This window comes from Vigna angularis, chromosome 3, assembly GCF_016808095.1.
Source record: "Vigna angularis cultivar LongXiaoDou No.4 chromosome 3, ASM1680809v1, whole genome shotgun sequence".
NCBI lineage: Eukaryota > Viridiplantae > Streptophyta > Magnoliopsida > Fabales > Fabaceae > Vigna > Vigna angularis.
The window spans coordinates 6,170,392-6,182,839 of NC_068972.1; the positions used below are offsets into that span (position 1 = coordinate 6,170,392).

The 12,448-nt window shown below is 38.8% G+C and overlaps 1 protein-coding gene across 1 annotated transcript; it reads left to right on the top strand.

Moving 5' to 3' along the window:
- The first annotated feature begins 7,799 nt into the window (after positions 1-7,799).
- On the top strand, positions 7,800-11,872 carry LOC108324064 (leucine-rich repeat receptor protein kinase EMS1). Its single transcript, XM_017556862.2, has one exon. It carries the CDS (start codon positions 7,872-7,874, stop codon positions 11,745-11,747), a length of 3,876 nt encoding a protein of 1,291 aa, XP_017412351.1. The 5' UTR covers positions 7,800-7,871; the 3' UTR covers positions 11,748-11,872.
- Positions 11,873-12,448: the final 576 nt, after the last annotated feature.

Genomic DNA, 12,448 nt, shown 5'->3' on the forward strand with positions numbered 1-12,448 from the left:
GGATGGACCCGCCCTTAGTTGGTTTCAGTGGATGGAGAGAAATCACTTCCTTCGTTCTTGGAAGGATTTCTTACACTCGTTGGAAACACGCTTTGCTCCATCTCGTTTTCAGAATGTGAAGGGACGACTCTGCAAGCTTTACCAGACTGGGTCTGTTTTGCAATATCTCAATGATTTTGAAGGCCTTGCAAATCGGGTCACCGACGTTCCTCCTTCTTTTTTGCTCGAATGTTTCATATCTGGTCTTCGTCCAGACATTCAGCGTGAGGTGCTCGCCTTCCAGCCGGTGTCGTTTTCGGAAGCGGCGGAGTTGGCCAAGCTTCAAGAGGACAAATTTAACTCTATCGCCCAGCCTCAACGGAGTTCCACTGTACCAGTTGCACGATCTCTACCATCGACACCACGCCAAGCTCTCCTCCCCACACCACTTACGCCAACTGTTCCATTTAAGCGTTTGTCAGCTTCGGAAATGCAAAATCGTCGTGAACGTGGGTTATGTTACAACTGTGATGAGAAATATAATCCTGGGCATCGTTGCAAGTCTCGTTTCTTTCTTCTCGTGCATGACGATGAGGAGACTATATCTTCCGATCTTCCTCCAGACGATTCTACTGCTTCCACTATCCCTGACTCTGCGCAGTTGAGTTTAAATGCATTATCAGGACATTTTAATTCCAAAATGTTTTGCGTCACCGGACAAATATTGGAGCATTCCGTTCGCATTCTCATTGATAGCGGAAGTTCTCATAATTTTCTTCAATCTAAGCGAGCCCATGAATTGGGTTTACCTTTTCAGCCTACGAAACCACTATCGGTGATGGTTGGCAATGGACATGCCTTGACTTGCTCTCAGGTTTGCACTCAGGTCCCTCTCTTAATCCAGAATCAAGCTTTTATGGTGGATTTTCATTTAATTGATCTTTGCGGGCCCGAGGCCGTGTTGGGAGTGCAATGGCTTCAGAGTTTGGGACCTGTTTTAACCGACTATGAACACCTTACCATGCAATTTACTTGGTCAGGCCAAATGGCCAAATTGGTAGGTGACGTTAATAATGATTCTTTGCCACTGTCGGTTCATCATTTACGTAAATTGTCCAAGTGGGGCCATATTGCTGAATGTTTTCATCTTACTGTGTTGTCGCCGCCTGTGTCAAAATCTGCCGCATACTTTTGTGTGATTCCAACCGATAATCATGAACTTTCCACTTTATTGAATCGGTTCCAATCCTTATTTGAGGAGCCTTCTTCCTTACCCCCTGAACGACCCACTGACCATGCTATTACTTTATTACCCAACTCTGCTCCTGTTAAGGTTCGCCCATATCGTTATCCTTATTCTCAAAAACAAGAAATTGAAGCTCAAGTGGCCCGAATGCTTGTTTCAGGAGAGATTCAGCCTAGTACCAGTGCATTTTCATCTCCGGTCCTCTTGGTTAAGAAGAAAGATAACACTTGGCGCTTTTGTGTTGATTACAGGGCTTTGAATGCCATCACTGTTCCAGATAGTTTTCCCATACCCACCATTGATGAATTATTGGATGAATTGGGGTCTGCCATTTGGTTTTCCAAATTGGATTTACTACAAGGATATCATCAGATTCGCATGAAGCCGGACGACATTCATAAAACCGCCTTTCGTACCCACGATGGGCATTTTGAGTTTCGGGTTCTCCCATTCGGACTTTCGAATGCGCCTGCAACTTTTCAAGCCACCATGAACGCCCTCTTTCGACCGCATCTACGTAAATTTATCATCGTTTTTTTTGATGACATATTGATCTATAGCACTACATGGGAGGATCATTTATTACACTTACAAATCACTTTTGAATTGTTACATGCCAACCATTTTTATTTGAAACAATCCAAATGTTCATTTGCTTTACAACAAGTTGAGTACTTGGGCCATGTGGTAAGTGCGGGATCGGTAGGACCAGATTCATCAAAAATTGAGGCAATGTTACAGTGGCCATCACCTACCTCCGTGAAAGCTTTGAAAGGATTCTTAGGACTAACGGGGTTTTATCGCAAATTCATTAAAGGCTACGCTGCTTTAGCCTCTCCTCTCACAGACTTACTTCGTAAAGATGCATTTCAGTGGTCTCTCGAAGCTCAGATAGCTTTCGATAAACTGAAGCATGTGATGTCCACAGCCCCAGTCTTAGCTTTACCAGATTTCTCGAAGCCTTTTGTTATTCAATCAGATGCTTCTGGCATAGCTATGGGTGCGGTTCTCTCTCAAGATCAACGACCAATTGCTTTCTTTAGTAAAAAGTTTTGTTCTCGGATGATGCAGGCCTCTACATATTTACGGGAGTTGCATGCCATAACTGCAGCCATTAAAAAGTGGCGTCAATATTTGTTGGGGCACTTTTTTATCATTCAGACTGATCACAAACCTCTAAAGGATTTATTGACTCAAACTGTGCAGACTCCAGAGCAACAATTCTACGTGAGTAAACTCATTGGATATAATTATACGATTCAATATCGTGCTGGTAGTTCCAATGTGGCGGCCGATGCTCTTTCTCGAATTACTGCAGAAGAGAATCTGGGTCTTTCTTATGTGATCACTATTCCTCACTTTCAGTTTTTGGAGGAATTAAGGGCTAATTTACAAGGTGATGTCAGTTTTGTCCAACTTTTACATGATATAAATCAGGACCCTGCTGCATTTTCAGATTATAAATTGAAAGATGGGTTGATTTTTTATAAAAGTAGAATTTGGTTGCCTGCAACGTCTCCCTTTCGTGAGACCCTTATGAGAGAATTTCATGCAACCCCTTTAGGGGGACACGTGGGTCTTGTTAAGACACTTCATCGATTGCAAGAGAATTTTTTTTGGCCCTCTATGCTTAAGGATGTGAAGACTTTCATTCGAAACTGTGTGGTGTGCCAGCAAATTAAATATGTTCCTCAAAAACTTGCTGGTTTGCTTCAACCTCTTCCATTGCCAAATCGCGTTTGGGAAGACTTGGCCATGGATTTTATTACTGGCCTTCCATCTTCCCGTGGGCACACTTCCATTTTGGTGGTTGTTGATCGTTTCTCCAAAGCAGCCCATTTTGCCACTCTTCCTACACAGTTTTCAGCATATCAAGTGGCTACACTTTTCATTGATGTCGTGGGCAAATTACATGGCATGCCAAAGAGTATTGTTTCTGATCGCGACCCTATATTCCTCAGTAAGTTTTGGCAAGAATTATTCAAAGCTAGTGGGACACAATTGCGGATGTCTTCTGCTTATCACCCTGAGACTGATGGACAATCTGAAGTTCTAAATAGAACTCTTGAGCAATATCTGCGTGCTTTTTGTAATGCACAACCAGTCAAATGGAGTCAATTCATTCCTTGGGCAGAATGGTGTTATAACACTGCTATTCACTCGGCAACTGGATACACCCCTTTTGAAATTGTCTATGGCCGATCTCCTCCTTCTTTGCCGGGTTATATATTGGGTCAATCACAAGTGGAGGCTGTGGATCAATTACTTAGTTCACGGAATGACATTTTATCCACTTTACGTCGAAATTTACAAAAGGCTCAGGATCGCATGAAAGCAATGGCTGATTCTCATCGCCGTGATGTTCAGTATGAGGTGGGAGCTTGGGTTTATGTTAAACTCAGGCCATATCGCCAAACTTCTCTTGCCGGTAAGACTCCACAGAAATTGGCGAAACGTTATTTTGGACCATTTCAAATCCTTAATCGGATTGGGCCGGTGGCCTATCATTTGGCTCTTCCTGAGACTTCAAAAATCCATCCAGTATTTCACTGTTCTGTTTTGAAACCACATCATGGGCCTCCACCTTCAGTAGCTGGAACGCTTCCGTCAAGTAATTATAATAATGGACCTTTACTTAGTCCATTAGTCATATTAGGAACCCGTGAGAATACTTCTGGTGAGTCTCCACACCTGGAAGTTCTGGTGCAATGGCAAGGTCTTTCTCCAGAAGAAGCTACTTGGGAGCCTTGGAAAGATATTCAACGTACTTTCAACCTTGAGGACAAGGTTCTTCTGCAAGACGCGAGGAATGATACAATATGCATCCAGGAGGAGAGTGGATCAACTGCTAGGCCCAAGAGAAATACTAGGAGACCCATAGATTGGGATGAATACGTGCACTGAGAGAGAGAGTATTATGTTTGTTTTGTGCGAATCTTTTCTGTTAGAACCTTTTCTTACTGTATTTACATGGTTACCGTGATATACGGATAAACCGTTAGTGATGCAGAGAATATAAATATGATAATAAAACTTGGAAAAGGGGAATATCATTTTACCACCTTTTTTCTGTATTCCCTGCATCTCTCAGACCTTCTCAACACGGGAGGTTATTAGTGAGTGTACCCTCAGTAACACACCCAATTGCTGCAAGTTTTTAAAGCAGAAACATTTTAAATAAATTCAACTCGCCTTTCTAGCAGCCTTTGGCTTCCTCATTTCATTCAATTTCAACTTTTTTTGTTTTCTCTTTTGTACAAAAGTTCCCTTCTAAACACCAATTCGGATTCAAACACATAGGCCGTGTCTCACCATAATTTCTTACTCACTTTTTCATTTGGATTCTCAACTTCAAAATAAACAATATGTAAACACCACATTTCTCAACGTGAAGAGTGTAGAAAATAATTGAATATTAACATATTTGGTGCTATGAATTTATCGTTCACAATAACTCTTCAAAGTGTCTCTTCATTAACTGGACAATACCGCAGCTATTGCTTTTATAAACACCCATATACGATCGAATAATGATGTGTAAAAATTGTGACGATGAAGAGCTTGTTAGTGGATATGAGTGTTATATTGTATGTGTTTAGAGCAATTTTATGGATTTCGTAGATAGATTTTATGTGGTGTTTTTATCGGTGTAAGCAGACATTAAAGGTTATATTATCTTAATCAAAGTTCTTAATGGACTAATCTTGTATAATAGAGTGAAACTTATCTTGGTTAAAGCTGTTAATGGATTAATCTTGTATAATAGAGTGAAACTTATTGTCAATGACTCTACATAACACTAGAGGTTATCATAACTGCAATGCTCCTCGAGATTTCGCATTAATGTTTTATTTGAATAATTGAATATAGAATGAATCTTCACATGTGATATGATTACTTTTATGAATGAATGATGTATGATAATATATATAAGTTTGTTTTTATGAAAACTTTTTTTTACAAATTTATAATTTAAGACTATTTTTTTTTTGTTTTATCAATCTATCTTGTTTTATAACAAATCTTGTTTTATAATTGTGTTAATACTGTATTTAAATATAAATTTTATTGTGAATTTGACTTGGTTTCTCATTTTTTGTATTTTTCTTTTAATAAATTTTACTTTCTATAATAAAATTTCAAGTAATAACAAATAATAAATTAGTTTTGGGTAACTGAAATATCAAAATTTATATTAATACTTAAAATATCCTTTTTTAAAAATTAATATAAATATGTTAATTTCAAGAAATAGTGATGTTATTATAACAAAAATTACATTGAATTCAAACTCGATTTTTAATCTTTAAAATAATGGTTGAATATAGTTGTTATAATTAAAAAACTATTACCGATACTTAAAGTATAATTTTTTTATTTCAAAATGTATTCGGTCAAACTAATTTATCTAATTTCTATCATGAAAAATTGATCAAAATAATCTTTTCAACAAAATACAATGTGACTTCATAAATTTAAATCAGTAAATTTAGGAGTAGTGTTTGAAATAAGGTGAAAGGAGAAAGTAAGGTTAAAAAAAGAGAACATTACATATAACATCCTCTCTTTTTTTTAATTCTGTTCTCTTATTATATGCAGTGTATTGAAAATAAAATCTGATATTAAATTGAAAAAAATATGTAGAAGAGAAAAATTTGTAGTTTTAAAAAAAGGGCAAAAATGGAATGAAAAGAGAGTGAAAATAGAAGTTGCAGGGTTTGAAAATATTGGAAAAGTGGACATGCTTCCCGGGAAGAGACATGTGAGAGTGAGAGAGACAGTGTTTGGTTTGAAGCCACCATTGGTCTGATTTCATCAGTCACTCACCAATGTCCCTTCAAATCACTTACCCCACAACACATTTCTCCATTGCTTCCTAATGACCAAAATAACCTCACTTTCACACTCATGCCCAAATCCCAACCTCACTTCCAAAGTAAAATAATATGCAGGTATTTTATTTATTCTTCAAAAATTATTTTATATATTTTTTAAAGAAACATAACATTAGAAGAAAACATTGAAATATTAATACTTAGTTGTACTACTTTATAGAAAAAATAATAATAAGAAAAGCGAGCAAAAGAGAAAAAATAAATATTAAACTTGGTGACATGACATGTACTGGTGGAAACAAACAAAAAGAGTGCATATTGCATAAACCTTTGATTCGAAAGCAATGAAGATAAAAGAAAGTGTGTTATAGTTTAATCTAAAGAAAAGTTAGAATCTTTTTGGACTTTGTATTAGGAATGTAAGTATAGCCGTGCAATGTGCAAATCCCACAAGCTTGCCCAATCCTATAACTATTTTAAATCTCTCTATAAATTTGTTAATGTGGAAAGAAAGTGAGCAGCATAAGAAACCCAAGTGATAAGAGGAGACAAACTTCCCTAATTCAATGGAAAAAATATGGACAAAACCCCTCTTTTCTGAAGACCTTAGCCAATAGCTTAGCTATGTCCAAAATTACCATTATCTTATAAAGGAAGCTGCAGTTGTTAACTGTTTGAGGAGTTTTGAGGAACAATGATTAAGTCTTAAGAATGATACAAAACCATATTAAAAACAAATATGCCGATTCAGCTTGATATTTTCACTGTTTAAGATTATAATACAAACATCATGAATGGTTCTTCCATGAAAGATCCATTTTGAACTTCCTTTAATAAATGGAAAGCAGTACTAAAGTAACAGTCAAGTGGTTGATCGCAAATAGTTTTAACTTTTACAAATTTAAATTTCTTACTGTTCGACTTGTTTAAAATACATATTTTAATTGAAAAGTCTGTTTCTTTGTATGGAAAACTGTAAATATTAATCTTATATATTTAAAATTCATAAAAAACTGTCAAAAAATATTTAAAATAAATATGAATTAAATATTTATTGATAGAATATAATTTACTCTTTAAACACGTTAATAAATCATAAAACGATAATCATGCCTTACTCTACCATGCATATTTTTAGCTTTGCCAGTAGGTGACAATTGTCATCGTTTTAAAATTTATAGATAAACATGCATTAAACCTTTGTCGATAAATTTTCATTTATTTAAAGAATTAATAAAATCATAAAAGAATAATCTTTCTATAGAAGTTTATTTTATGCATTAAAGGATTAATTTTCAATAATGTATGTCTAATGTTTCTTTTCAATTACTATATACCATGTTTACCGTCTTTTATTTTTTAAAATACTTATAAAACTTATCTCTTCCTATCTTTGAACTCACATTCATTATTTTTGTGGTTTTCTTTCCATCGTTTTGCTCTTGACAATTAAAACAACGTGCAAGAGTATATTTTAAAATATATTTAATCTTACAGTTTACTTCAATAGTCAATAATTCTGACTAAATGTGTATAAAATTATAAACAAAAACTAAATTTTCTCCAATATGTGTGGGTGAAAAAGATGAGGGGGTTGGGGGAGTTCAGTTTTGAAGGCAAAGTAATATTTGGGGTTAGGGAAGGTAGAAGTCACGTGCTATGCGTGGTGCACTCTGACAAATAACCTCTTTTGGCATTGCCACTGTAGCTCTTCTCTCCTCAAACCAACTCCTTCATTTCATGGCAATGCCTAGCTTTCGTGATGCTTCTACTACTACCCATTATCTTCCACTTTCTCCAACGCCGTTTGCATGCTCCATATTCCTCTAAACAAACCAAACCCTTCTCTCATTCTTCCCTCTGCCACTCTCTTCATGGCTCTTCCCTTCAACCTCGTACACTCCTACCTCGTCCCGCTCTTCTTCTTGTGTTTTCTGCATGTCACCGCAGAACAAAACAACGACAAGCTTTACCTTCTTTCCTTCAAAGAGGGTCTCCAAAACCCTCACCTTCTCCCTTCGTGGAACCCCGCCACCCCGCACTGCCACTGGGTCGGCGTCACGTGCCAACTCGGACGAGTCACTTCGCTCTCTCTTCCCAACCGCAACCTCAGAGGAACACTCTCTTCCTCGCTCTTCTCTCTCTCTTCACTCTCTCTCCTCAACCTACGTGACAACCAGCTCGCGGGGGAGATCCCCGGCGAGCTCGGCGGGTTGCTTCAGCTGGAAACTCTCCGACTCGGCTCCAACTCCCTCGCCGGGAATATCCCGCCGGAGGTGGGGCTCTTGACGAAGCTATGCACACTCGACCTCTCCGGGAACTCGCTCGTTGGAGAAGTGCCGGAGAGCGTCGGGAATTTGACCCGGCTTGAATTTCTCGACCTCAGCAACAACTTTTTATCCGGTTCTCTTCCGGTGAGTCTCTTTACCGGAGCGAGGTCTTTGATTTCCGTTGATATCTCGAACAACTCGTTTTCCGGCGTAATCCCGCCGGAAATCGGGAACTGGCGGAACATCAGTGCCCTTTACGTGGGGATTAACAAGTTGTCTGGGACTTTGCCGAGGGAGATTGGGTTGCTTTCAAAACTTGAAATTTTCTACTCTCCTTCCTGTTCCATCGAAGGTCCTTTGCCTGAGGAAATGGCGAAGCTGAAAGCGTTGACCAAGCTTGACCTTTCTTACAACCCCTTGAGGTGTTCGATTCCCCGGTTCATTGGGGAGCTGGAGAGCTTGAAAATTTTGGACCTTGTGTTTGCCCAGCTTAATGGGTCGGTGCCAGCCGAGCTTGGGAAGTGTAAGAATTTGAGGTCTGTGATGCTTTCTTTCAATTCACTCTCTGGGTCTCTGCCTGAGGAGCTTTCTGAGCTTCCCATGTTAACCTTTTCTGCTGAGAAAAATCAGCTTCATGGGCCTTTGCCTTCTTGGCTGGGGAAGTGGAGCAATATCGATTCTCTTTTGCTCTCTGCTAACCGTTTTTCTGGGGTTATTCCTCCTGAACTTGGGAATTGTTCTGTGATGGAGCACCTCAGTTTAAGCAGTAATTTGCTGACAGGTCCTATTCCTGAGGAGCTTTGCAATGCTGCCTCACTTTTGGAGGTTGATCTTGATGACAACTTTCTCTCTGGTACTCTTGAGAAAGTGTTCGTCAAGTGTAAGAACCTTACACAGTTGGTTTTGATGAATAATAGGATTGTTGGTTCTATACCCGAGTATCTTTCTGAGTTACCCTTGATGGTGCTGGACCTTGATTCTAACAATTTTAGTGGGAAAATACCTTCTGGGCTGTGGAAATCATTGGCTCTGATGGAATTCTCCGCTGCTAATAACCGTTTGGAGGGTTCTCTTCCTGTGGAGATTGGGAATGCAGTTATTCTGGAGAGGCTTGTTCTTAGCAATAATCGTCTGACAGGTACTATTCCTAAGGAAATTGGGAGACTCTCAAATCTTTCAGTTCTTAATTTGAACGCGAATATGCTTGAAGGGAGTATCCCAACTGAGCTTGGTGGCTGCACTTCCCTCACCACACTGGACCTTGGAAATAATAAGCTGAACGGATCTATTCCTGAGAAACTGGTTGAACTGAGCCAATTGCAGTGTCTGGTTCTTTCTCACAATAATCTATCTGGGTCCATTCCTGCCAAAAAATCTTCATATTTTCGACAGCGTAGCATCCCTGATCTGAGCTTTGTCCAGCACCTTGGCGTGTTTGATCTCTCTCACAACAGATTGTCTGGCCCCATACCCGATGAAATTGGGAGTTGTGCAGTGGTTGTGAATCTCTTAGTTAGCAACAACATGCTCTCTGGTAGCATTCCTAAATCACTTTCACTGTTGACGAATCTTACAACTTTGGATCTGTCTGACAACTTGTTGTCGGGTTCCATTCCACTGGAGCTTGGAGGTGTGCTCAAGCTCCAGGGTTTGTATTTGGGACGTAATCAGCTGTCAGGTACCATCCCTCAAAGCTTTGGAAAGTTGACTAATTTGGTGAAGCTGAATTTGACAGGAAATAAGTTGTCTGGTTCAATTCCGGTGAGTTTTGAGAACATGAAAGGGTTGACTCACTTGGATTTGAGCTATAATGAGCTGAGCGGCGAGCTTCCTTCTTCTCTTTCAGGAGTGCAAAGCCTTGTTGGGATTTATGTGCAAAATAACAGGCTTTCAGGCCAACTAGGGGAGCTCTTCTCAAACTCCATGACATGGAGGATTGAGACAGTGAATTTAAGTGACAATTGCTTCAATGGGAACTTGCCGCGGTCTTTGGGAAATCTTTCTTACCTGACAAATTTGGATCTTCATGGAAATATGTTGACTGGAGACATTCCTTTAGACCTTGGGGATCTTATGCAAATGGAATATTTTGATGTTTCAGGTAATAAACTATCTGGAAGGATTCCAGACAAGTTATGCGGCCTAGATAATCTGGTTTACCTAGATGTGTCACGAAACAGGTTGGAAGGGCCGATACCAAGTAATGGTATTTGCCAGAACCTACCCAGATTTAGACTTGCAGGGAACAGAAACCTTTGTGGCCAGATGTTGGGTATAATTTGTCAGGATAAAAGCATTGGAAGATCAGTATTGTATAATGCATGGCGGCTTGCTGCAATTGCGGTTACACTTTTACTGCTAACTCTAAGCATTGCTTTTGTTCTGCATAAATGGATTACCAGGAGGCAAGCTAATCCTGAGGAGCTTGTGGAGCGCAAACTAAACAGTTATGTTGATCACAATCTTTATTTCTTGAGCAGTAGCAGATCAAAGGAGCCATTGAGTATCAATGTTGCAATGTTTGAGCAGCCTCTTCTGAAATTAACTTTGGTGGACATCCTTGAAGCAACTGACAACTTCAGCAAGACAAATATAATTGGAGATGGAGGTTTTGGAACTGTGTACAAGGCCACTTTACCTAATGGAAAAACGGTTGCAGTGAAGAAGCTTAGTGAGGCAAAAACGCAAGGTCATCGTGAGTTCATGGCTGAAATGGAAACCTTGGGCAAGGTGAAGCATCAAAATCTCGTTGAATTACTTGGATATTGCTCAATCGGCGAGGAGAAACTGCTCGTTTATGAATATATGGTAAATGGGAGCTTAGATCTTTGGTTGAGAAATAAGACCGGGGCACTTGAAATCCTGAGCTGGAACAAACGTTACAAAATTGCAACTGACGCAGCTCGAGGATTAGCTTTCCTTCATCATGGTTTTATACCTCACATCATTCACAGGGATGTTAAAGCTAGCAACATCTTGCTGAATGAAAATTTTGAGCCAAAGGTTGCAGACTTTGGACTGGCAAGACTGATCAGTGCCTGTGAGACTCATATCACCACTGATATTGCTGGAACATTTGGTTACATTCCACCAGAGTATGGACAGAGTGGGAGATCCACAACAAGAGGAGATGTTTACAGTTTTGGGGTCATTTTGCTTGAACTTGTGACTGGTAAAGAGCCAACAGGACCAGATTTTAAAGAGATTGAAGGTGGTAACTTGGTTGGATGGGTTACTCAGAAGATCAAGAAGGGACAGGCTGCTGATGTTCTTGATCCATCAGTTCTTGATGCCGACTCAAAGCAGATGATGCTTCAAATGCTGCAAATTGCTTGTGTTTGCATATCTGACAATCCTGCAAACAGGCCTACCATGCTTCAAGTGCACAAATTCTTGAAGGGGATGAAGGGGGAGTAATTCACTAGTATTTACATCAACAATTAACTGAACTTTTCTAACACAAGCTCTAGACTAGTAATCTAATGTTATGTATGTAGATTATGGTTTATCAATCTATATATGTATAAAAGCTCTTTCTTATCCATCTGATTTCATGGCTTCACAAGTTGACAGAGATGCTGATTGATTGAACTCCTGCATAGTTCAGATATGCTTGTAATGTGACCATGACATTGCTTGATCATGCATTTTTTGTGTTTTTTTTTATCATATTCATTCATAACCATAAATAAAACAAAGCTAAAACCGCCAATTACACCTCAAACTATTAATTGGAGTAATCATTCTATCATATGTTTAAGATTTGAATTTTATATAATTATTATAAATGCATACAATTTAAATCACTAAATTGGAAAACAAAAAAAAAATATTAGTATCCTGAAATATATTTTTAATAATTAATTAAATAAAATATTAATTAGATTATAGATTTTTTTAAAACTTTTACATTGAAATAAAAATTGTAAATAAACGTAAAACTGTGACACCCGGTCACTGACGAGGGCGGGGAGTGATCGTCAGTGCAAGAGGCACGAAGTACAAGGGGCACTGACAAGGAGCAGCTCCTGGCAGGCTTCCAGTGGAAGAGACACATAAATGAATTGAACATACATCGGAATGAGAGGGATCTAGAGACTGTATAGGTATGGGACTAT

Coding starts and splice junctions, on each gene's coding strand:
- LOC108324064 (XM_017556862.2), top strand. CDS start 7,872: ATGCTCCATATTCCTCTAAACAAACCAAACCCTTCTCTCATTCTTCCC.